Source organism: Trachinotus anak, unplaced genomic scaffold, assembly GCF_046630095.1.
Source record: "Trachinotus anak isolate AG129_WGS33_773 ecotype Australia unplaced genomic scaffold, CSIRO_AGI_Tana_v1 ptg000024l, whole genome shotgun sequence".
Lineage (NCBI taxonomy): Eukaryota > Metazoa > Chordata > Actinopteri > Carangiformes > Carangidae > Trachinotus > Trachinotus anak.
Window position 1 is genome coordinate 4,907,775 of NW_027273875.1, and position 27,138 is coordinate 4,934,912.

At 42.0% G+C, this 27,138-nt stretch overlaps 1 protein-coding gene across 2 annotated transcripts in view; it reads right to left on the reverse strand.

The window, feature by feature from the left end:
• The window catches only part of mtus2a (microtubule associated tumor suppressor candidate 2a), a 41,956-nt gene that overhangs the window by 14,407 nt on the left and 411 nt on the right, over positions 1–27,138 (reverse strand). For both annotated transcript variants that reach the window (XM_071461408.1, XM_071461409.1), the window contains exons 2-4: positions 14,711–17,010; positions 13,178–13,436; positions 9,363–9,629 (exon numbers count right to left, since the gene is read on the reverse strand). In XM_071461408.1, coding sequence (XP_071317509.1) covers positions 9,363–9,629; positions 13,178–13,436; positions 14,711–16,768 — 2,584 coding nt within the window. In that variant the 5' untranslated portion in view covers positions 16,769–17,010. The remainder of the gene's footprint in view (positions 1–9,362; positions 9,630–13,177; positions 13,437–14,710; positions 17,011–27,138) is intronic.

The window sequence follows — 27,138 nt, forward strand, 5'->3', positions numbered from 1 at the left end:
ATAGTTTAAATATTATGAATATTATAATATTATAAAATGAAAGAAATTAAAATATTTGCTATTAACATCCATTGTCTGATTGACATAGAACAATTGACCAGACAGAGATGTGCTCATTAGTTATAGGTCAACTATGTAGGAATGAATTCCCAGAGCTTCACAGAGCAGAGAGGGGAAGAGTTAATGACATTCACTAGTATGAGATACAAAACTGAGGAATGCAAATGATAGTGATAAAAGATGAGATAGAAGAGACAGTTTAGAGAAATAGAGAAAACGAGATGTATTTCATTAACGGTAAAAGCAAGCTGATATGCATCACTGATTGGCGAAATGCCAGCCGAGGATGGATAACAGAGTGTGAAGAGGATAAGAAGAAGGAAGGAAGAGACTGGCTGTATGGGATCAGGAGGAGGCAAACAAAAAGGTCTAAAAAGAGTAAGGAAGAGGAATAAATCGAAGGCACTGCAATGGAGCTGTCAGCAATCTAAGCACATGAAGAAGGATGGAAAATACCAAAGATATTAAAAAGGGACCGTGAGCAAGAGGAAACAGCTGAGAACAAAAGACAGCAGTTTTTCCAGCTCAGTGGGAGGCCGTGTTATTGGAGCAGCTCGCTCCTCAAAGCAAAACTAATGCCAGTAGAATAATGCTGACTCTCATATCTCGGTCCGCATACACCCACTGAAGAGGAAACAGATATTGAAGCGTCAAGATGAAATTGAGCTTTGTGCCTTCTTAGAGTTTTCCCTTGGCAAAACTGAAATGTAGTTCGATGCTGTCTGCATGTGCACCAGTTCTGGTAGCAAGATCTGATACCAAAACTGCAAAATGTAGACCTTGGAGGTGTTTCATTTGGCTGTAGCAGAGCTAACATGGTGTAGTGTGTGTAAAGCACAAGCAGCACACATCCAGGCATACACACCCACTACTGAAGTGCAGTGCAGTGCTGACACACTGAGGAAATAGCTCTTATTCTTCAAAAATATATAGCCCCTGGGAAATAAGTGAATATTTTAAATTGTATTTTATTGTATTTTGTAAAAAACAAACCCAAAAAAAAAACCAAAACAACAGCAGCATCTGGTACAAATGGATGATTGGTATAGTGGGGGATAGTTGATAAGCTGGGTGGTGGTTTTGATGTGAAGGGATGAGGAAGTTATAAAGTTCCGAACTCAATTATTTCATTAAAGTTTTATGAGCAGTTCCATGTTTAATACAGTGGTGACAGAGGTATGAAAATACACATTAATGGGCTCTTTCAGAGTGATAATATTATGCATACACAATATTGTTTGATTATTATTACTGGTGCATTGTAAAGCAGCATTTTAATCATGTAGCTTGTTGAAGTGGAGCTCATTCAAACCACATTTTACATGGATTTGTATATGTGAATGTAAAAGGGAACACAAAAGTTTAGCTCTCACATAAATGCAGTGAAAAAAAAGTGCAATAATCATAAAATATAACAAAAACACTGGGGAACAACTTACTTTAACATCTGCGTTTGTGTATGTCGGCACTGTAAATGACACTGTGGTGCACAAGCAAAAACCAATAAAGAACAAAAAACAATATAAAACAATAAAATAAAAAACAAAAAAAAGGATTTTTTAAAAAATGATCCGATGAGCCAGACGTTTTAGCACTTTTGTTTGCCTTTTATTATATTAAGATGTTCCTTGAATCAAGACCCCTCTAATGAGTTTTATACTTTACTTTTTATATAAGTTCACATACAACTAGAAAATGAGAGAATAACTAAAGACACAGTTGTGTACATACACCTGGACGACCAGGAACAACTAAAATTATTTCTGCCACATGAACAATATTGGTTATTTATTGATTTTATCATTTTAGTTGATTTTGAAGTCTAACCTTGGTCTGTTTCATTAGACCACATCTTCTCAAAGACAGATGTCAGCTTCATTTAGCACTGTTCACTGCAGAAGTGTGTAATTAAGCCTGGAGATTGTATTCATCAAAGTCTATAATTTGTTCTGCTTATTAACTGTTGCTTCCTGTCATTTGTCTAAAGCTGGTTTAAAATGTCTGCCACCCTTCCTGTCCCAGTCATAAAGCACACGCTAATGTCTTCCTTGTTAATAACACGTCCTAAGATCTTTTATTTGTTTGCCATGTTCACAGTTGATGCTCACATCGTCTTGTTTGCATTATGTTTCATCCTGTCACAAGACAAACACGGAAATCTTTCTAAACACTCAGGCAACATGTTGCTTAACATTTTGCCAAACTGTATCTTCAAGCAGTGCCTGTGGCAAATAATGTTTTGGTTCTCAAAACAGTTTCACTTAAAAAGTTGGTGAAATAAATGAGACATGAAACAAGCTGCTTCATCTGCCCTGATTTCATCAAATTTAGCCTTGATAGTTAAAATAGGCTGAGTCCTTCAGAATCAGAATGACCTTTAGTGTTTGTGAGAATAACATGACGTGTTTGACAAGTAAATTACATCCTTGCATTACATTAAAAAAAACTTCAGAACAACTGCCAAACTGTGCATAGATGTGTGCTTTAAAACCAAAAAAAGTACTCAACTGTGCATCTGCAACAAAGTGTGTGAAAGTCAAGGTTAAAGCTGCATACATAAAGCACAAACAAATGGCCCTGCTGAGACGAGACCTGGGTTGCGGAATGAGAGATAGATTAGACGATAACCCTGGAGCTGACAGCAGCAGCCATGGGCCTCCTGTCCTCTGTCAGCACCCAGATGTCAGGAGATTAAAGGTTCAGTCCGACCACAAGGACGTGAAGCATTTCTCCTCTTATGGTCAACAAGAGAGTGACACTCCCCTGTGGTACAAAACTATTTTACAGCAGCCGCTCAGATGGCACTGTGAATATTTGACAGGTGAATTTCAAGCGTATGTCTGTTTACAAATATTTACTCTGGATAAATATCCAATGGTGCTGTCAGACTCTAAATCTCTCAGGAATCACTAACAAGTAAAGAGTTTGGACAAGAAGAAAGGATGAAAGGATTAAGCCAGATCACAAAAGAATGAGAATAGTATAATTATTTGAAGTTGTGGGATTGAATCAGAGGGTCAGCAGGGGGACTGTCTTGGATTCAAACCCCAGTGACAGCCACAATCATTCCAGCTGAGGTCCTTCAACAACACCGAGGGCCATTTTTACATATAGATGCTCCACTTTTTGCTGTGCCTTTCATGCAGTTTGTGCAAGATCTGCGCAAAATAATCTTACTGAGGCAATAGCTTAAAACACAAGGCGTGAGGCGTGAACACAGGTACCCCGTTTTCTGCTGTCACCCAGATTCCTGTAAAACATGGGTGAATCAGAGGCACAGTCTTTCTTCCTGTGCAAATCTGCACCGGCCTTTTAGAAACACAAACATGATCCTTGCAAAGCGTGTGGAGGTCACTGTGGAAAACACAGCAATCTGCACAATCACCAAGGATTTTGGCATAACATCAAATTCCAAACATAGCCAATGGATCTCCATAAAATAAAATAAATATAAATGGCTTATTTTAAGCTCACATTTGGTGTTTCATAGCCACGGGCAGAACATTTGCAAATCACATAATGTTTTATATGACATTTTACATTCCATTTATTTTTAGATTATTAAGGAAGAAATAAAAAAACACACACACACACACACACACACACACACACACACACACATACACAAATTGCAGTTGTAACACTCATTCCCTGCAGGTGGCACAAGTGTTAAACAATCTGCATAAAATTATGACAGCTTTTACTTTCTTTGCCTGTAAGTGACAACGGTGTCATGTTTACATCAGCACATTTAAATTGCTGCCACTGTTACTGTTCTTCACTACAGGCAACACTTGACCTGACAGAAATGAGTTTTTTTTTTCTTTTTGAATTTGTGAGTTGAATCCTGTTCCATGAGCAGTATGAAATCTAAAGAACCACTGGCTGACAGCGAGCTACTTTTCAAGCAGATGAAAACATAACAAATACAACACAAGGTGCCAGATATCTGCATTTGCATCAAATTACTCCAAATATTCTTTGCACGGTGTTGCTGGTGATGTGATTGTGCCATTAAAGGAACATTTACAGAGGTTATTTGCCTGTTTTGAAGGTGACAGCATAACATAGCAGAGCATTCGCCTGATGAAAACTGAGAAATACTAAAGCTAAATGTCAACAGGATGTAAATATTTGGTAGGGAAAACGCCAGACTGGGTGTTAGGTAGAAGGTGGGGTGAAAAGCCTGTACATGCTGTGGAATGAAAATTGGCAATGTGGACAGAAACGAGGGTTGCTTGGTAGGAGAGAGGAAGAGGAGCAGGGATTGTGTTGTGTAAATGATTAAAAATAGGCTCTCTTTTCAGTCAATCACAGATTAGTGTTTGCCTGTTTTCACATTGTCTGCGTTTTTGTCGGTCAGGACCATCAGTTAAGCTCATGAACAGTGATTAACATGGAGCTGGATGAAATATGCTGGGAGTTTATCAGTTAATGAACAGGCCCATTGAGCCCATCCTCACTGTCACAGCTCTGCTGCTTCAGTAAGGCACTGCCATGTTAGTTTTTCTGTCCTCAGCCGCAGAGTGGCCATATCTAATTGGCCCATCTAATTTGCTGCTCTGCTAGTGTGTGTGTGTGTGTGTGTGTGTGTGTGAGAGAATCTGTGTGCGCACATGCACCATAGAAACCATCTGTTCACAGTGAGCTAGCATGAGTCACAGACCAGATCTGAGCCATGGCATCTGGGGTATGGCATCCACTCTCCTCCCTGTGCCAGCCTCTCCATGCTTCTCTTTCCGCTCGTTTTTCTTTCACATTCTCCGTTCGCTCTCTCCCCTCTGCTCATTTTGACTGAATTGAATTTACTCTTATCACCGCATCTGCCTTCAGCTCTTCTTCTCCCCTCTGCTGCCTGCTCACTTCTCTCTTTCCTTCATTTGATTTCCACCGTTATTTCATTAATAAGATAGATAGAGGTGATAATACTCTGTTTGTTTTGGCGATTGAGTTTCCATCAAGGAGTCGGCATGGCTCAAAGGCACAGGCTTCATCAGGATCCGCCTGCTGGATTCTCCTTTCAACTATGTAACAGGGTCTGTCAATCACGGTGGAATTAACTAGGCATCCACTATGAATCGTACATGCATGGATCCTCTGCCTCCAACGCACACACACACACACACACACACACACACACACACACACTGAGACACCTTAGGGGATGTCGATGACCGGGCTAAAGGGAGGATTGGGCTAATGGCTAATCGATGTTATATAGAGTAGCCCTCCAGATGCTAGTCAAACACACACATACTTAGATGCATAATTATATGTAAACAGGCGATAAGAATCAATCAAGGCCATACCAGCTTGGCTCAATGTCACCTTGGCTTCCTTACTGTGTCCCGAAGGTTTGGTATTCTAACTCAACCTCTCGTAGTAACTAGCCATTTTGATTTTATTCAGTTATCAGTTTTTTTTTTTTTTTTTTAGATATTAAGTGTATCTGTGAAATTTTTCAGTTCCAATATAATGAAAGACTTGTGGTGTTGACAGCACTGAAAATCAACAGAACAAGCTGTCAACAGTTTATCTTGTAAAAATGTTGACTCTGTGCTCCGTGGACTAACTGGGACGTTGTATCTGGAAAGAGATGTTGCTGCTGAATTTTTTACATGTTTCTTTTTTCAGTGGTGTGAGCAGCAGAAACCAAATCCCATCCAATTCCTTTGAACTGGTTTGAAAATCTGGTTTGAAAATGTGTGTGTGTGTGTCTGTAATTTGGGTGAACTAGTTCTTTAACATCATGAAAATGATCCAATGCCTGTGCAAATTATGGCACATTCTCTCAAGCCAAGTATATCCTTTCCCTGCGCCTCTTCCCTCTCTTCTTTAAAGACAAACAAGACACATTTACACATATCCATGTATAACCCATTGATCAGAGCAGGATGAAGACAGTGGTGAGTTTAAACTCCAGGGATTTTCCTCTAACCCACTTTACTAGAGCCCTGCAATCCTTTTCCTCCCAAGCGCTCTATTCCTTAATGATTTCTCCAGTTGGTATCATCCAGAGCCCTAATGGAGTCCGTTTTACTTGCTGATCAATGAGGAAAACAAGCGACTGAGCCTGGCCTTTCTTCTCTCTGTTACAGAGGGAGGTACTGGGTTGCTGCTGTTCCCCCGATATCCTTGATGGAAGGATGTGTGAGAACTCATCTGTCAGTCAGTCTGTTCTTTGATCTGACTGCAGTGAGAAGAAGCAAAGATGGAAGGGGAAAATCAAGTGTCGCTCTCATGCTTCCTGTATTTGCACACCTATGTGCACACATGTACAAATGAGCATAGATTCAACAGAGCCAGAAGCCTTGGGAATAATACTGCTATTTAACTTTTTTGTCCCCATCTGGCTGCAAATCACAACATCATCTACAAATGGGTTTGTGCAGTCACTCAGAATCATAAACCAATAGTTTACGTATTGCAGGGAGCAACCTTTAACAGAAAAGACAAGTCATGGTACGACTTTAAAAGTTTTCCAATATCCCACAAAAGGTTAGACAAAAACACATCAGACGACCTTCTGGTTAAAGCCCAACATGTGCTCACAGAGAGCAGGATCTACAGTCAAGCCCATTTTAGTCTGGAAGGTTCAAATAGAGCGGGGAGTTCAGACACCTCTCAGCTAAAGGTCACAAGCACCACACAGAGTCAAAAGTGGAAGTAAATGTTCCTGCTCTCCCATCCTGCCTTTCTCACTGTGTCACATGCCAACACACACGCACACACACACACACGCACACACACACACACACACACACACAGGCACAGAAATGAACATCAAAGGCACCTTAATCTTTTGCCTCTCGTGTCAACAGCCTTGACACCATTTTGGCCTCATCGTGCTCTGAGCAGCAGCAGTTCAACAGCAGGAAGAGGAATATTCTGCTGCAGGCAACACTTTTAAAAACGTCTAGTCTTTGATGCTCTGCTGGCAGGTGCTCCTCTGCTTTCTGAGTATGTGAACGTATGTGTTTGTTTAAAGGTGTAATAGGTATAAAATGGTCAAAATAGCTATGAAGTATTACTCTATAGGTGATAGATTACTGGTGTAAATACTGGCAGCTTCTCATATAGACAATATGCTGAACAGCAAAAGATTAGTTCACTGTTATATTGTGTATATTTATCTTTAGGATTTAGTGGATTTTATAAAATACAAGTTGCCGGAAAATCCAGTGTGGTGGAAATTCTTGTCACCATGTGCAACTGATTCAGTTCATGTATAAAAAAGAAAAAGAACACGAGAAAAATAATAAGAAGAGGAGTTTTGCATTGTGCTAATGCTGCACACTAACAATGCAACAAACAATTATTTTCATTATGGGCTAATCTAATCTATTCACATTAAGAAGCTGAAACTGGTAAATGTTTGGCATTCTTGCTTCAAAATAACTTAAAACAATAAATCAATTATCAAAATGGTTTCTGATAAACTTTTTGTTGATTGATTTACCCATTGCACACACACAAACACACCCAGCACAATGCAATTTAGAGTACTACATAATGATTACAGGGGCTATTTGTAAGTTTTGCTATCGCTACATAGCCAATGTTAGCATTAACAGCTGTTTGCTTACCAGCCTTGAGGAAATGTTGCGAGTTCAGCGTCAAACTTCTTTCCTTTACTTGCTAAGAGTAAAGAGTCTTCAGAGGTGGAAAGCAACGCCACTTAGCATGCTAACCAGCTAGCTCGGGCTCATATCAGCCCGTCTCATCACTTTCCAACTCACTGCAACCTTTAATCTGCCCTGAACATGTAGCACTGCTCAGAGGGAATATTATAACCTCTTGTTGTGTAAAGACAACGAAGGCTGAAGGTCTTGTCAGGCCACAATCATCACCACCCATTCCCAGGAAGAGACCATGTTCAGTGGCAGAGAAAACTTACAAATATCCCCTTTAAAGGCTTTTATTCTATAATGATTTTTCACCAAACATGAAAAAAACGATGAAAATAATTATAAACTCCATACCAATGCCTTTATGAAATAAATATGACAAGCTTTTAAAAGTACAGTACAGTGCAGTAGCTGAAAAGGTGCGTTGCTCCACTTCACCACACAGTTCGTATTCATTTTCAACCAAGTGGATAGAGAAAATAAGGATGAAAAAAAGAACGAGCACAAAAGGGGGGTAACGAGGGAAAGGAGTGATGACATAACAGGGGATCTGATGTGCATGAGAGTGCAGGTGCATACGTCATCTGTAACTGGGAGAGGAAGAGCAAGCAGCCCTTATGTAGGTCACATTAAAAACACATGCAGCTACCACAGATTCAGCCAACTAACCAACCAGCCTGACAAGCAGCACTGAAATCACGACTGTACGTAGACTCCCAGCTCTCCATGACTGAGAAAAAGAAAAATATTCCCACAGTTGAGTCAGTAAACTGTCATCTCTGCTACTGCTCTCTGAATCTGCGGCACAGACCTTGTTACCAGCCTGCTCAATTACTGATGAGTCTGGGGAATGGCATCATCTGCTCTGTTATTTTTACACAGGTTTAAAAAAAAAAAAACTAAACAAAAAAATAGTTATAAGCTGAGCTGTCAAGTGACGACATTTCATCAGTTAATGTGCCTTGCTCTGAAGTCATCCTGCCTTCTTGTCTGTAACATCACACCATCTTTGCACCATGTCATCACCCTTAACTCATTAAGTTTAAGAATCAACCTGAAGCAAATTCATTACTAACAATGTCACAATGTTCTGACCTGCAGTCATAATGATAATGACTTTAATTAACTAATATTAGTGCCCCTGATTGGGTAAATCATGTGTGACAAACGCAACAAACAAGTTAATGACTGAACACACAGTGAATAAATGGATTGAAACTTTTCATCAAAATACCCCACTTAGACTTACCCCAATCAGACAATTATATTGGCATTATTTATTGCCAGAGACACCCCTTATATTGTGTCCTCATGTGTTATGTAAAATGTGCTTCAAACACTGCAGCTCTTAATCACATGGAGGTTGTGTATGAAAGTACAAATTGAAGCATACATTTTAAGCAGGGTGGAGCTCAGGAATAGAAAGCAAACTACAACATAATGAATGTGGGAGGGGGCTGTTTATGCAAACTATATTCATAAGGGGAACACATGGAAGAAGAAGGCAGTAAGAACAGTATGGTGATTATAATAGTGTACTCGTGATGTAGTGATGAAGTAGGGGTTTTTGAAAGAATCATAAATCAGACATTCAGCAAAATAATACAGCAAAAATGGAACGTACAGTAGGAATCAGATGACTGGTGTGAGCAGATTTGTAATAAGTGGACTCACGGTGAGCTGTCCTGCAGGGGTCACTCTGTGTGCTGTCGGCAGAGTGAGCCGAGGAGACGGAGGACACGCTGGAGCTCCTGACAAAGCCAAAGGCTGCTAGGCGGCCTGCAGGGAGACGGCTGGAGCTGAAGCCTGGGGGGCGCAGGCCTGACTGGCTTGCTTTGGGAAGCAGAGATCTGGAGGCTGCTGAGGCTTGGGGCTGGGCTGCTGCTGTCGCTGGAGCAGGAGGAGGAGCAGCAGCAGCATGATGGGTGAAAACCTGGTCATCTGTTAGAAAAGCAGAAAATGAAGAATGATAATATTGTGAAAACAGAACTCTTAATGGGTTGTCCTCAGTTGAACTGACAATGGAAAACAAAGCTACTCATCATTGCCTGAATTTCCTCTTACCTGGTAATTAGCTGCATTTATGCTCCTTTTGTTTGAGCTGCAGCAAGTGTGTGCTGAACGGACAGTACCTAGTATTATGTTTGTGTGTGTGTGCATGCGTATGCACCTGTGTGTGTGTGTGTGTGTGTGTGTGTTTGAGTGACTATACTGTAAACTCATTAACCACCACTCATATAGCAGCAGAATAAATGCAGGAGATTAAGCAGAGCTATGATGTTTATTTCCCCTGTGAATCATTCATCATCCTGTGTTGACTAAGCTCTCAGTGGGCACCAAGAAGTTGTCTGTGTTATGTCTACAAGTATAATAACCATATACACAACAACCTGCTAACAGCTGCTTTTGGCTCTGGCCATGTTTGCAGACTGACTGGGCTGGTGGCCAACACTTCCTCTAATGCCAGCACTGTTATGACATTTGATGTGACACCCACAGTTTAGGACATCGATCATATATCTTTCCAGTACATCCATTATATTTCTAGTTCACTTGCATTTATAGTTCATTACATTACCTGTTATTATAGGTATTACAGTGATTCAGACTGCAGTCACCCAAACCTTCTAAAAGCTGTGGCCCCTATCATACAGGTTTCCAGACTTAAAACCAGAATAGAAAGCTAAAATGAAAGTTGGATTAAAAGAGAGAAGAAATTGGAGATGAGAGAAGACAGAGGAAGAGAATGAAAAGAAAGGGAATCAAAGAGAGAAAGGGAGGATAAAAAAGTAATCATAGCTCCATAGTGGCAGCTTTTGTTAGTGAGCAAAGGGGAGAAATCCTCCCCCTTGGTAATCTATGATTTCCAACAGCTAAACAGAGGAAATGTGCAGGCATGAACAACCAAAGCGCGCGTGCACACACACACACACACACACACACACACACAAACACACACACACACACACACACACACACACACACACACACACACACACACACACACACAGTGGGCAGTGGGCAAATCCTCAGGCCTTGGATAGAAGCCCCCATTTTGGCTACCCCAGCCTGCAGTAAAGGGTCTAGATCCTGGGCAGAAGAAGCACATTATCCCCTGCTGGCTGCAGAGATAAGGTAGGCAGCCCTCCTTTCCTCTCCATTTGCCACAACTGTGTGCTGTAGTGCGTGCACACATTTGTTAGAAAGAGACAAAATGGAACAAAAAGCGGGGGAAAAGTCTCCAGTGTAAGTCCCCTCCAGCATCATCAGTGCCACTGTTCACACTTATCACCTCTTTCCTCCATCCTCAATATCTGCCTTTGTGCCATGCGGCCTGTTTATTAGATTGGAGCTCGCTCCTCTTGAGTGAGAAGGTCAGGATCATTAAAGATAAATGTCCTCATTTCCCTCCTGCCCCCCCCCCACTCCATTCATGCCCTCTGAGAGACGAGGGAAGCGAGCCTGACTGACAAATATCCACTTTAGCCTAGATATTACGGACCAAGGCTCCGGCTAAATGAAAACGCACATTATTCATAACAACCTAAAAGGAAACAGGAAAGAAATAAAAATGTATGAGATAACTTTGACTGTCTTTCACTCTTTCTGTTCTCTCTCTATTCTTTAAACCTGCAATAACTTTTTTTTTTGTCTCTTTCCTCAGCTTTTCTCTTGCATTTGTCTCAAATTCTACATGCAAAATACACCCTACCTGATAATGTGGCTCTCAAAAGTACAAAAATAGGACTGAAATTTATGCAGTGAAGTGTGAACTTGGGGAATGCACTATAAATCATAAAAGCCTTTGTGTTTTCCTGAGCTTACAGTTTCTCCCTTCAGCCATATGAAAGATTTGAATAAAACCACTTTACTTTGCCCTTAGGTCTGAAACAACACCTTCAGTTTCTCAACAACCCCTTAAAGAAGAAAAACATATTCATCCACTGGCTTTCACTGAAAGAAAGAGCACCCTAACTTGAGATGAATTATGTAAATATGGCTCAGAAAAGTCAATGGGACAGGCAGCCAGGATAAGCACTATAATGACCAACCGATTTTAATTACAGCTCAAGGTGAGTGACAACCTCCATGGATTTCCTCCACAAAGCGTTAAATTGCATGTTATCAAATGTGATACTTGAGTGCATCGCAATCTCTGCAGCACTACTAGAGCAAAGCACAGGGCTTCACTGCTGTGAAGACGGGAGGATGAGGGCCTCAACAATGTTATAGTAGCTTCAACACAAATGTCCTGTCGTATAAGTGGATGATCCTCATTTTCATAACAATACTGAGTTTAAAACCTACACATTAATTGTGACAGTAGTTACAGTAATGTGACAGCTATACAATAGCTATACGGTCTAATTACTATAATGTGCAAGTGCAAGATGCAGAGATTTCCTTCCACAAAAGGCTAAAACACTGTAAGTGACAGTGATGAAGAGAACAAAGGAAAAATAAAGTGCTTATTGTTAAAGATTTCTCCAGGACATGGATGAATAAACAACAAAAACCAACAGTAAATCCTTCATTTACATAGCCTATATACACTGATACACACAATGCTGACCAATGCTTCATATATAAAGTATATTTGAACTGGTGTTTATCCATGTGGTGTGTGTAGGGCAGGGTACAGCAGGGATGGGAGATGATTCGAGCATGAAGATACTGACGTTACTTAAGTGTTAATTGCTTTGCACTTCAAAGCCTGTAGTTCCCAGAGGGCCAAGCAGCACTGAGACACCATACATATGTATTAATGGGGATTATGATAAGGAAGCCTGGCACATCATAACACTATGCTGATCAGTTCTGTATGTGCAGTGTAGGGTTGTGTGTGTGTATATCTGTGAGTGTACATATATACATGTATGATTCTCTGTATTTTTAGTGTATGTCCAGGTTATCACACTCAGGGAGAGAGCAGATCAAATATGCATGGGAGTGATAAATGCCATAGGCCCTCAAGCAGAGCGCAGGGTGCTGAGCACATTTCATCCTTCAATATTCCAGCGACAGTTGAGCCGTAATGCATATCTGACTTCAGCAGTCAGAGGTGGTATCTGAATCATCTGAATTACACATAAGCTGTGTGTGAAGAGAAAGTGTGAGCAAGCTTTTATTTCTTTATTTATTTTGTTTTGTAGACGGCAGCCTTTCGGAGCAGAGAAAGTCCCCTCAGAGTATTTCTTAAAGCCCTCCAATCACATCAGCCAAAATTAATCTCAGAGAAAGCATTTTAATGAGTTGCCTTCATCTCAGGCCAATTTGAGGGGGAAACAGTCCCACAACTACTCGTTGCTGCAAAGGAGAAAAAAAGATAAGGTAGCTCTCTAGTGTCTCAAATTTTGGGTTGCTGAAATAAAATCTGACACACACTGTAGCTCAGAGGAGACTGTCTCCATTTGGCATCCTAGTTGTTTTCAGTGAGATCAAAGATCAACCTGCTCAAAAATGATGCTGTGAGGGAATGTTTCATTTACCTGTGTTATCTTGGCTTTTCTGAATGGTCGCTGGGCTGACAGGTTGGACTGGCTGGCTGAAGACTTGCGTTGACCTCTGACTTTGACCAGGCCCTCTGCCCTTGCCTGAACCTGTAGCAGTCCTGGTCACAGCTCCCAGGCCCAGACGCAGACCTCTGCCGGAGCGCAGGAGGCTGCTGCTCCCCCCGGCCTGAGCAGCTGTCCGAGGCTGCAGCACATCCTCAGCAGACGTCCCTTTAAAACTAGCAGATCTTCCCACCTAGGAATCAAAATCATTAAATTGAGCAAAAAAAACACCATTTAATAATTGTCTTCCAACATTTTTGGAGTTCTGAAGCACGGACACTTGCATGTTGTATATTCTCATTAAAGTAATATAGTATTTCAAGAAAAGGGTTAACCTAAATGTGGATTGTGGTAACACTGAGAATCTTTACCTTTGTTACTTTTTGACACATGCAAGTGTTTTGCTATAATCTGTAAACCACCTTTAATCTTTCACAGTTGTAATATTGTGTGTCATACTGATCAAAGTTTTGCTGCCAAGACATGTTTCTGTGTTTTTCCTGTAATATTGTGAAAACATTGGGAAACACAGCATTTAATGCACCCTGCAATCTAATACCAGACACCATTATTATATTCTACATCTATGAATGTGTCTATACAGACTTAAACTCCTTTGTTATCAAACTTTCAGTATGACGAAAACAGTTGATTAGAATATAACTGATCATGTGTAATAGTAGTATCACTAGAAAAGAATTTGAATATTTTGGTTGTATGACAGCAGTGTGTTACAGTGTGTTATCAGCTCTAAAGGTAAATGTAACAAAGACCTGTGGGGAAATACTCCTGATGGCAATGTTAAACGGTTAAACATCACCAGCACCAATCAAAACTAAGCGTCATCTCCTCTCAGCATTACTCTCTGTATGGGACAAAATGCTAACATGCAGTACATGCAGTGTCATATGAAGCCTTGAGAATTGTCTTGTCCTCCTGGGCTTTGTACTTCAGTGTACATTAACTATTTATTTGCACATGTCGGTGCTTGACGCTGCCAAATGAAGCTATTTATTCAGAATCAATAAGGAAGGATTTTAACGCAATAATGAGCAGCTCCTGGGAGAGTGGTGATAAAATGCAGAAGATCTGTGATCAATTATACATGGTTTACTGGGGGGTGGAGGTTGTGGGTACCAGCTTGGGAAATTGATATGCAGAGTCAAGAAAAATGGACAGACGAAGTTTGTCTTTGTACTTTGTACTGATTTTTGATATTGTATATCTTATAGTAATTCTCTGTTGCTAATTAATATACCATCATAACTGAATTCTATCTCTGTCCCCTTTTCACTGATTCTATCCACAATCAATGTACAATCAATGTACTGTGATTGTGGATAGAAAATCCATTGCTGAAAGAGAATAAGCTCATTATCAAACTACAGTAGAAATCAGAAGAATGTCAGCTTCATTCCTCTCTATTGAAATCAGACACTTATTGTAAAGACAGTACTAAATACTCACTTCTGAGGTTGCCCCGTAGAAGTTATCTGCCTTGCTGCCCAGTTTCGGCGGCGCTGTGTGGCTGTGTGTGTGTGCAGGGGGAACAGTGTTTGTGTGTCCAGGGGGCCTGATACTCCTGTTCAGCACACCTGATGGGAATATGTTTGTCTGCATCTCTTGGCGGTACTTGTCATAGAGCAGATTGGAGGCAATGAGTGACGGGGCCCCTCTGGTTTCTGCGTCAGGCTTGGAGGGGTCTTTGGGCGTGCCTTTGAAGGAGGTGGGTGTTTGGCCATGTGTGTATGCTGAGAGCCTGGATGGTAGAGAGGATACCTGATAAGGTCCATCAGCAGCTTGGGGCTTAAACTGAGGATTCTTTCGGACGTAGGTAATGATTTTAGGGCGAACCCCTTTAGGTTTAAGTTTAGGTGATGGGGAGCTCTCTTTGGGGCTGGAGTTATGGTTGGAGTGTGGGGAGCTCTGCTGGTTGTTTAGAGGCGCTTTGGGGATTCCGCTTGTGCTTATATTAGTTTTGACTGGTGCTCTCAAGCAACTGTTGCCATAGCCCTGAGCTGACGTTGTTACAGCAGGGTTGCATCCTGACGGGATGTGTTTAACCACTCCAGAGACATTCCTGGAAACGAGGTACATGGAGGGTTGCCTGCGTGGTGAGCCCTGGGGTGTCCTGAGAGGGGAGTGGGGAGGGGTAGATGACCTGGATTCAACCCCAGTTCTGTTGGGACTGGAGCAATTCCGTCTGTATGTGAGCTGAGTCTGGGGTCTCCTCTCTAAGGTGGAAGGGATGGAGGGACTGGAAGTATGCCTTGGGGATGAAGCTGGCTGTTTTTCCACAGGTGGAGCCTCCCTCTGGGCTGCCTGGTTGGGTTGTCTGGGCTGAGACACTGCAGATGTGCTGTACAGGTGGGAGAAATCTGATGGTTCACGTAAAGATGATTTTGTAAACTTTCTGTTCGACCCATTACTGTATGAATCTGGAGTGTGGTCTGGAGAAGGATGTTGCCCAATCTCTGCTTGATGAACACTGGGCTCTGCAAAGCACTTTGCTTTTCCCATCTCTGTCTGACAGAGGGGTCTGACGAGCTGTTGCCGTCGTGGTGGCAGCACCCTCTCCTCAAATCCAGCCTTCCTCCGTTGGCCCAGCCCTACATCAGAAGACAATCCATTTCTATGATGGCTTCCGTCCTTCTGTCTCTGATCCTGGCTGTAGAATTGAGGATGGTCATATTTCTCCTGAGGATGCGATGATGCAGAGTTCTGGTTGGCATCTACAGAGACTGCCCTTCTCCTGGTCTGGGCTGAGGTAGTGTTGTTAGCATTTGGATAAGGATGGATCTTGGAGCTGGACAGACAGATGGGAGACTGTGGTTCTCTGCTGCTATCCAGAGCACTCGACAAACTCCCGCTGAGGGAAACTGCTGACAAACTGGAGACAAACACATTTGTCTCAGACTTGGACTCCTTCAGACCTCCCTTCCGCCTCTCCCTACTTGACCTGGTGTCCCTTTTCTCTATTGAGCCTGTCACACATGTGTCAAGCTCCTCAGTGCTATGACAGCCAATCCTTTTCTGCACCTCTTTGCCCCTCTGTATTCTGCTCTCCACTTTGTTGCTGTCATTGTCATTTCTTCTCACGCCGATTGAAGCTGAGCTGGCAGTTGAACTTGAGGATATGGACATGGCACCCTCATCTTTTCCATCTCTCATACTTCCTCCATCGTCTTCCTCCTCATTCTCCACCTCCTGATCCCTGTCTCCCAGGAATGTATGTATCTCCTGGCACTCCAAAAACTCCCTGAGCTCAGGCTCCATGCACTGTTGCTCAGATCCCCAGATCACTAACTTGTCAGGGGATTCACTCTGAGAGACCAAAGGAGGAATGGAACTTGTGCTGTACCCCGTGTCATCAATCAGTCCTCTTCCTTCCTGACTACCAATCGAAGATAATCGATTGGCGTTATCATCCCCAGGCTGGGGGAACTGGATCTGGGTTTTGTTTCCAATCTTGTCTCCTCTGTCAACATTGACCCTCGGTCCCTGGAAACTAGTTGGGACACTCATGTTGGACCGATTGTTTTGACCGATTCGCTCAAAGACACCTGCAGGGTGCTGAGGCCATCTATGGAGTTACAAATATTTCTTCCTTCCCTGTCTCTCTTCTTGAGGGTCTGTGTGATGTTGGCCCTTTAGTTGAGTATTCCAGGGACGAAATGTCATCTCATGAAATCTTTTTTGCTTGCATTTACTGTGAGTTAACAAAGCTGTCTTTGATAGCTCTTTGGGGATGTGGTGGTCTGTTCAATCTGAAATAAAAGACAACAAAGGAAACAGTTAGAAATACTGCCACCTTTGCTCACTCCCACTGAGCAACTTCAGGTGTTTTATATTGAGCTTAGTCTGGGCAGCGGCAATTCCTGAAATCAACTGTGCATAGCTCACAGTCTTGTGTGACTCATATCAATGGATGATCATTTGAAACTAAATATAACTGGCTGCCCATGAAACAAAAAGACACTGGAGGCATGACAGGTAGTGACAGTCTTGGAACGACCTTGTTTCTATTATAGATGCAATTTCTTGCATTTTTCTATGAACAACTGCTGAATCAAAACTTTTTTGCGTAATATGTGATGTGATAGGTGGATAAATACACTCCAGGAGTAATATTGTTCATATTGTAGCCAGCCAGAGCAGTACAACAATAATAATAGGAACACAATTATCAAATGATGATGAATGTTCACTGTAAGGCAGGGGGAATACGAGATAAGTGAAAAGAGAGGAGGAGGATCACTCAGAGTACAGACTGTTTGCATGTAAGTGAAGGAATCACCATGGGAATGGCTGATGAAGACAGGGAAGAGAGGAGAAAGAAAGGGAAGGGTGCAAAGTGTTTTGTAATGAGCTTTTTTCCTCTAGGGACATTGAAAAATAGAATGTAGGATGAGGAGAGGACGAAAACATCTGCAATAATAGAATGTTCCAGCCATTTTGGTTTTACAGAAGATACAACACAAGAAAACTGTGTCTCTAAAGAGCCCAAGTGCATGCATGTTCCTAATATGAAAAAACATGAAAATGAAGTGAGTGTTTTTATAGGTGAGGAGTAGGAACACCAGCTCGGGAGAGATAAATCCATACTGTAAGTCTGATCACTACAGGAGCATTAACACTTCTTCTCTAACATGCCATATGGCTGATTAAGCCAATTCCACGATTTGCCCCGAATGTGCACAACACAAAAGCAACATGCAGGATGTACAGAAGGATGTACAGAAAACTAAGAGTAAATGACCCTATTTCAAAGAAACTGACAGCATGAGGTGCTGCTGAAACATGCACAGGGCACGGATGATCAGATGGCGGGGAGGGCAAATGTCCGAGAGGCTTCATCACACTGTGCCAGCGCAGGATGGTTGCAGGATGGTTTAATCACAGTGGTATGTGTCATGTACAGTATGAGGAGGAAAGACTTCTGGGTATCTCTTTACATATCAGACTCTAGATAATTATGCAAGAGCTCTATGAGGAATTCTCCCTCTGTCTTGAAACCAAGGAATACTAATGGGCTCACTTTCATTTGCCCAACAAGGAGAGTATCTTTTGTATATGAACATTTGTTTGTAAAACGCAGCCAATTTCTTCCATCATATACAGAAAAAACTCACATAGACTGATGTCAACAAAACGCTCAGGTAAATGTTGTATCTGTCCATATAGGCAGTGAATATTGTATATTTAGACAGAGATACTCATTATGTAGTCAAATATGTGTCTTCAAACTATCACACTGAATATTTGATTAGTTTCCACAGTTCAAATAGCACTCCCACCCTCTAATTACATGTGCAGCGGGGGAGTCAGCTCTCATTAGCAGGTGCCTTCTCCATGTGTCCTCTGGCAGTGATATCAGTGAACTCAGAGAAGTACTAAAACGCATCTGATGCTGCTCCATTGCTGGTGTGGAGCTACATTTTGTCCAAATGCAAGGGGAGGGGAAACATTCAAGGATATGATTTGTATTCCTGAAGGTCATCATAAAACAATTTGGAGATATTATCATAGTGAAGAGTCTGTTAAAAGAACTCACACTTTTGAGAACTATGTGAGTTGAATATGGTAAAAAAAATTGTATTACGTTATTACATTATGAAACCCAAATATGTTTATCATAAATGTTTATTCAGATAATGGTTAAAATTAGCATTTCTTCTGTAAAATTCCGCCTGGGATCAAAGATTGCTGAGAGAAAATCTGTTGTGGTAGACAAACAGACAAACATCATGAAGGATGATGCACACATTGTCTGCTGCCGTTGTGTGCACTGCTAATATTTACCCTTAACTGGTGCACACAATCAAATAATTAGCTAATTATAAGACACACAGACAAATTTCAAAGAGGCAGGGAAGGAGATTGATGGGAGGGGGGCCGAAAGAGACAAAGAGTGTATGAGAGAGTGAGAGAATTCTCTGAGAGGACATGGTGGCAGATCGATTACGCCACTGATGTAGTACTGGAGCTTGTGCTGATGGCAGCAGTCTTTGGAGGCTGAGCACTAAGCTTGGTCACAGTGGCTGAACCAGAATAAGCTGTGCATCCCCTCACAAAGAGGCAGACAAATCCAACCTGGCAAAATCCTAGACACAATAAGACACAGACTGAAAGAACCTGTCTAACTGGGTGAGTAAAAAGCTTTAAAAATTAGGTGTATCTCGCTTCAGGAGACATGCCTTTAGAAAAAACCTTGACAGGCACTCCCTTGTGATCCACTGCCTTATGATGGTGACACAGCTAATCAGACATCAAAAGTAAAGAGGATAGAATGAGAGTTAGAGGGTGAAGAAGTGTTTGTGAGGAGCTGAGTCGATGTTTCCTTTGACTGGAATATGAATTATGCAATTATAGGTATAACAAATTTGAAAAATATCTTTGATCATCAAGTCCCTACTCTTTGAGCAGAGGGAACACTGCAAATAGGTACACAGGGATCATGTTTGGTTTTATGAGATAGGTTGAGTAAGCACTGTTGTCAATAGTGCTCCAAGCAAAATCGGTAGTTCATTTGCGTGTTTTCAGCATTTACCTGATGATGACATGATAACTTCTTTTAGAGTGAAAATGTTCAAAAGTGGTACTGATTTTTGGATGGAATTCAGAGCATACCAGAGAGGACAAGATCAATATTATTCCTGCGTATATGTATGTTGAGGTGATCTTGGCAAGAATATGTAATGAAGGTAGGCTTTGTTTCAGCTCATTCTGCGACCCACTAGTTGAGGCAACTACTACTGAACTCCTCTAGGAAAATGACAGGAGGAAAAACCTGATTTAAAAAAAATTGAACAGTCCTGCTTCTGTTGTCATGGCAATGCCATATCACTGGGAAATTGAGAATATACGTCTCAACCCATGCATCTTCCATCAGGGAAAAAGGTCAGTGTTAGAAAGAGACAGCATAGTTCTGAAGGTCAGCTTTATGCTTTTACACTCACAGCTCATGCATACATTCTGCTGTGCATCGCTTTCACAAGTGAACTCACACTCATGCACAATCATGAATGAAATGCACACAAAATACACACGGTACTAGAATAGCTGAGTAAAAGCCAAGTTTTTTCCCCCACCATGTACACACTACTCATCCATGAGCAATCATATCCCTGCAAGTGGGTAGATAGACGCATCGCATGAAATGATAAGCGCATGTGGCAGGATGGGATGATATCTCAGCAGTGATCAAATTCAGTCAAGAACTTGGATTTGTGGTTTTCACCAGGCTCCTATAACCTATCAGGTGCTGCATTTAACCACAGAAAGCTCTTCTCAGAAGGTGGGAAATGATGAGCTAAGAACATGTCATGATGAAAGGGCGAAAAAATCTAAAGTGGAGTAGAATTGAAAAAAAGATTCTGAGTCTTCTTCATCTTCTCTTTTTTTTTTTCTCTTGATGTGAGCAGGAATCAGTCTGTGTGGGTGAAAGACTGAGACACACAAGGTGGGAGAGATGAGACATGCAGATGGATGCAGAAAGTAAGAAAGAGTTGTCGCAGGAGGGCTAAAGCTTTCTAATCAGGCTGATGGAAGGGAATACGCCATCTGAACCTCTGAAGTGTCTCACTGATATAAGCCTAAGAGAGCAGACTGAAGTAATTATTTAAAGTCCTTTACCATATATAATGCTAATGTGAGCTAAATTACTCCCATGGAGGAAGCTGGGAACATATACTATATTTCAATAAGCGGTATCCTTATTTCTCCCTTAGGGATCATATGAAAATGAATAGGGGAGGAGATGGGGCTGAAGAAGGTGGAAGGTTTGTATTTTTTAAGTTCAAATTTATAATATTTACGCTGGTGAAGGTGTTGCCTTTAACAAAATGAAATAGGCTATAAAGATATTCAATCCCCCTCCCCACTCCAATTCATTTGGCAGGTTACGGTCATGATGGAGAATCAAAATGAGAGGGGGTCATGGTTGGTAAGATGGGGGTTGGTTGTGAATCTTATTTTCAGTCAGTGGATCAAATTAAGTGCTGCACAGAATTTTTTTTCAGGGAAAAAAATTGCGAATTCAAAAAAAATTGCAACAGAAGGTTCGTATATTTCTTTTCCGAGCAAGGCAGGAAGTGTTGCCTTGTGTTTTTAGAAACATGTGCACAGTGACAGCAAAAAGATGCTCATCTGCACAGGCACACACGTCAACACATGCACACATGCCTTCCCTCAGCGTCTTTGTTGTCGGTCCAGCAGCACATGTGGCTATAACAGAAGCTATTTGTCTCTGGCACTTTGGCTTTATTCCTCTCCTCCCCCACTGGTGAGCAGACAGGTTTTATAGCTCTGTGGTCCCAGGGGAACACACACACAGACACACACACACACACACACTTACACACACACACACACCCTCCAAAGGCCTATAGACGTGCATACTTCTGCACAGATGTGAATTCCAGCACATTGAAGTGGATTGAAATGGACAGAGCGACAACACGTTTGTAACCATAATTTATGACTCCTGAGTGTTACCATATAACAAAATTAGATTAAGTGGAGGATTTACATTAAAAAGAAGTGTAGCAGTTCCATCCTTAAAGATGAAATTCCATTCCTCTAATACAGACCATGCTGTGTCTTTGTATGTAATTAATCTCTTATGACACCATCCTTGTATGTCCTTGTACATTTTCCCAGGGCTAGATTGCAGCTGAAATGTGTGTGTGTGTGTGTGTGTGTGTGTGTGTGTGTGTGTGTGGGTTGGTGTGTGAGTGTGAACTTGTGAACATCTACCCTCTACAGACATGTGAATATATTTAAGACTTTTGCACATTCAAAAATAAATTGACAAATGTTGCACACAAAACAATAATCGTTTTGTCCATTTTGGAAAAAAATGAAAAACGTATCCCTCTGTCCTTGTACTTTTTATTCTGTCCACATTCAGTGATCCAGCAGGATAAAGCTTAGTGAGACAGTCTATTCACAAGTAAGCTAAGCTTTTAGTTAGCCATCCTCTCTCCTCCCATCTCATGTCAGCAACACAACACGGACAGAAATAGCAGTGAAATAAGCTAAATGCTCCATTTTCACAGAAGACACAATAGACACCCTGTAGACAGAACTTCACAAGTGATGATTCACTACGTGTTTGTATATGTGAACCAAGCACTACACTCACTATGCACAGCAAAGAGGTTGTTATCACACAGAACAGTGAGGAAGAACGAGGAAATATCCAGAAATAGTATCCTCCAGTTGCCTTATTGTTGTTTTGCATTGATTTTCTGTGTAGATGTGCATCACAAAACAACAACAAACCGGCTCCTTATTAACAATTTTTGTTTCTCTGACTGCAGCAAAACAATTTTATTCAGTTAATCTTTGTCCCTTTAGTGATTCTCATCTTCTTTTCAAAAAAAATCTTTTCATGTCTGTCTGTTCCTCCCTCCATTCCCTCTATCACCTCAATAATACAGAGTTAATGAGGGCTGGGTGAGGTGATCAATCCCATTTTCATCCTTATAGACGGCACATCAGCAGACTACATCTACCCAAATAACCCCCCCCCCCCCCCCCCGTCTCTCTACCACTCCACTCCCACATACACACAGTCAGATGCCTTTCTTTTTTACCCCAGGGGGAGTCACTCTATATCACAGGGGGAACTGTAACAGGATTTCTGCAGGATCTTGGGTCAGAGTGGGCGGTCATAGCCAACTGAATAAGGTGAATGAGAAAATCAGATAATCTGCAATGAAAGCTGATTTATTTCCTTATTGCGCACAGACAAGGCAGTGTTCGCTACCTGCAATGAAATCGTTGGGAAATCACAATATGCCGATAATAGGATTTATTAGTCGAAGCAAAATTAAAAATGGCCAAACGCATGTGCACACCATCCCTCAGCACATGTTCACGCGCAAGGTTTGTCTCTTTGTTAGCCAGACATACTAAAATAAGGAAATGGGTGGTCGCAAAATCCTCCACAACTACTACAAATGTCGCTCTCCAAATTTATTGTGAGCTTCAACCATGCACTTACATACACATGTGCATGCAAAGTTACATGCAAAGAAACATGAGTACCACCTACACACACTCAGGCAGTGACTATCACTGCAGCAGGAGCAGAGACAAAGACACAGCTTCTCACAGGGGGGAAATGTGACTTGTAAAAATAGAGGTCTGTTGCACAAAAACACACTCCATTTGCCATTTTCTTAATTGTTTTTTTAGTGCTGTTTTTTTTTTTTTTTTTTTTGTCTAGTGCAGGGACAGAATCTCCACTAAATCAGACACGGTCCTGCTTCACTGTCTGGTTTTGCTGTAGTGTGCAGCCTGTGAGGATGGATTGTAGTAGAGATGGATAAAGGGAAGACAGATGTGCAGGAAATGAAAAGAGAAATGAGACGGTAATAGGATAAGTTGGCAACAAAAAACAAAGAGGAATGGGAAGGGAGATATTAGCGTGATTTGAAATAAACTGACTACCACAGTCTGGAGGAGAGGAGACCTTGGATTTACGTTTATTGGTTAATTGTGCCTTGCAGTTGAAACAGAGACTAACACAGATCCAGACAGGGGTGGCATGGAGGAGAGGAGAAAAGGGGTGTCTGTCCATGCTGGTTGCTGGTAGCGCTGCATTGTTATTAGCAAAGCCCCTCCGCCCACCACCCTCACTCCTGTCGCAGAGAAAAATGTTAACTCTTGCATGGCTGGTGGGCGAAACATGCATGAGGGGACAAAGAGGAGAGGAGAAGAGAGCAGTTCATCTCAAACGTAAAGCTGTTGCAGACAAAGAAGGCAATGATAGCGGAATCCTTGGTGGGACCGCAAAGGAAGTTTCCGCACACTCACTCACACAAACACACACAGCCATGCAGAGTCAGACATAAAGCAGGCAAAGTGAGAGACAGCCCAGACAAAAGAAAAGCTGAGTGCAACTTAGAGCAGCTGAGTCACTTCTGTTTATTTTAGGAAAATATGATAATAGAAGCGAATGATGCTGCAGAGAGCGAAGAGGGGGTGGAAAGGAATGGGGAACGTGGGGGATTCTGGTTTGTATTGTGATGTGTGTGAATATGCATGTGTAATGTGCAAGTGGCAAACCCCAGGGGTGTGGGGGAGGGAGAACTGGCAAAGGATCAGTGAGAGGTGAGCAAAGAATAGTGTGCGCTGAGGGTCTTGGGGTGCTGATGATGTGCAAAAAAAAGGGGGGGGGGGGGGGGGGGGGGGGGGCTGTACAGTGGCTAAAGGAGGCTGAGAGAGGACAAGATGGGGCATTGAACTCATTTGGGAAATGAAGGAGGAATGTAGCTGAGGTTGAATTCACATATGCTGCTGCTGGCGTTTATTTTTGGAAACGTGAACAAGCCTCAAAAAGAATGTAGATATACAGTGAGGAGATGTATCATAAAAAATAAATGATGTGGACTCACTGAATGTTTCTGTGGCTTTCTACACTTAACTACAGCTCTTACAGCTCTGTCCTCAGAAAAACACTGCTGCTCACACTTGCTCGGTTTAAGCTCATTCATAGAGTTGCATTCATTTGCTTAATAAAGGCTGTGGCTTGCTGACTAATATCATTAAAGTGACCTAGTACACAAAAATATCCATAGGACTTTCCTTAAACTGACTGCACAAATTCAGCAAATGAAAATACACACACACACACAAGTGGGTGACAGAATTTGGGGGTGTGCCAGTGTGTGTGTGTGTGTGTGTGTGTGTGTGTGTGTGTCATCAGTGGAGGCGTGCCTCTCCGTTCACCCTCTGATGTCCTGCCTGTGACTGCAGGGGAGGAGCTAAAGCAACAAGCTCATTGCCACCTTCCAGACAGACAAAGGCAGTGTGAATTTGAGAGTGTGTGTTTGCATGTGTGTTGACACTTCATTCACACTGAATTCACACACACACACACACACACTCACTCAACTAAGAAGCCTCCACATCCTCACAGTGAACAGAGCTGCGCCTCCTAATTGTTTAATTATGAGTGATCTAAACAATTATTGGCAAATAACTATTATTAAAATAACTGCAGCCTCTTCCTCTTTCTTACATTCTCTCTTGAGTTAACTCCTTTTATTTACATTCATTCTTTTTCAACGTTCACATAAACATTAATACCAAAACACTTCAGTCCAAACAAAATTGAAAAAAATGTTTCAAGAATAAAAAACCTTGCAAATAAAACACATAATTGAGAGGCATACTGACATACTTTTCCCTCCCTCTCTCCTTCACTACACTTATCATCTCTATTCTCTCCCTCCCTCCTCCTTCTTCTCCTCTGTTCTGTCCTATAAAATGACCTTGAAGGTCGCACCGGTGTGCTACAGGCTTTGTGACAAACTGTGTTACCTGCAGGAACACACACACACACACACACACACACACACATAAGCATGAGTCCAAGCACTTAAACAAAACACACTCACTCACAGAAACACACACACACATTGCTGCGAGTGGCTTTCCTGGCAGAGATCTGCTGAATTGATCGGTGTTCAGACATTGCAGAGGTCAGATGTAATGAATCAATCACACATGCATCAGCATCAGGAACAGCAGCCACAGCAGACAGCGTACAGTTACAAGCCAAGGCCACAGGCTCTGCTGCCCTGCTTTGATGCAGTGTCAACCTCCACATTAACATGACTGGGAGGGATTGGCAAGATTTAGCTAAATGGACTGGAATATCCATAGATGTGGGAAGTCTCTGATATCGGGATCGATATTGGCCGCAGACAATCCCAGTACACACTTAAAACCTCACTTCCCACACATTTAACATGTCCAAGATCTCAATGTAGAAGCCTATCAACCACATGCATTTGGGCAGTGAAGCCAAGCAGTGAAGATGTAAATAAGAGTTGCAAAGCTGAAAGTGCCAGTAAACAGAAGAACTGGCGCACATGAACAAAGACAGGAAAACTGATCCAACAACAGTCTCAAGGATAACTTGATCATTGGACACAAATCAATCAGGAGAAGAGACAGCTGAGTGTGAAAGACGTGGCCTCAGTCAGCTCACCTCTATTTGATCCATCCTTCCCTGTCATTCCTCTCCTCTCACTGCTCTAAGAAACCTAAAGGTGACGGTGAGGACATGGGAGCTGTTGCAAAAGAAGTAGCTAGAAGATAGTAAAGCAGGAGCGAGGTCTTTTGTGAGCGCAGCTGCAAGAGAGTGCGACAGTCTCATTCATGAAGAGAGGGAACGCAATTAGAACTGAAGCATTTTTCAGGATCAAGTGAAAAAGGTTTCTTTGAAGATCTGATTAAAGGATATTTTTATTTCAACTTGACAGTTTTTGCACAAACCACTTTCATTAAATGGTTAAAGACAAAAAAAAAAACCACACTTTTGCCACTTTTATTTCTTTTTACTTGATGCCAGAAATGATTATAGTACAAATGTGATGAGACACTGCACAAAACTATTGAGTAAAATAGATAAACAGGCCTGAATGAATGAATGAATAATTATTCTTACAAAATAAATACAAATTCCAACTCTTCCTCCCCACCTCTCAGTATACAGTGGATCACAGCTGGAGTCAGGTCTACATAATCTATACCCGACCATCAGCCTTACCCACAGCGACCTGACCTGCGCCATCCATCTCCCCCGACCTGCTCTCCCCTGTCTGACCTCCGTCCCTCTCTCACCCGGTTACACTCTCCTTCACTCCGCTGCTCCACTTATACTCAGATCTGCGTGGGTCTCAACTTCCACATTACACTCATTTGCTCCTGTAGAGACCCCCCCCCCCCCCCCCCCCCCCACACACACACACACAGACTACGCCGCATCGCCCTGCGAAATCAACACGGGTCCATGTTTGAGCTGGAGATGCTGAGCGAACCGAGTCAGCGGCAAGACCCGGATTCTACAAGCAAAAATACGTGCGACGCTTCTGCGA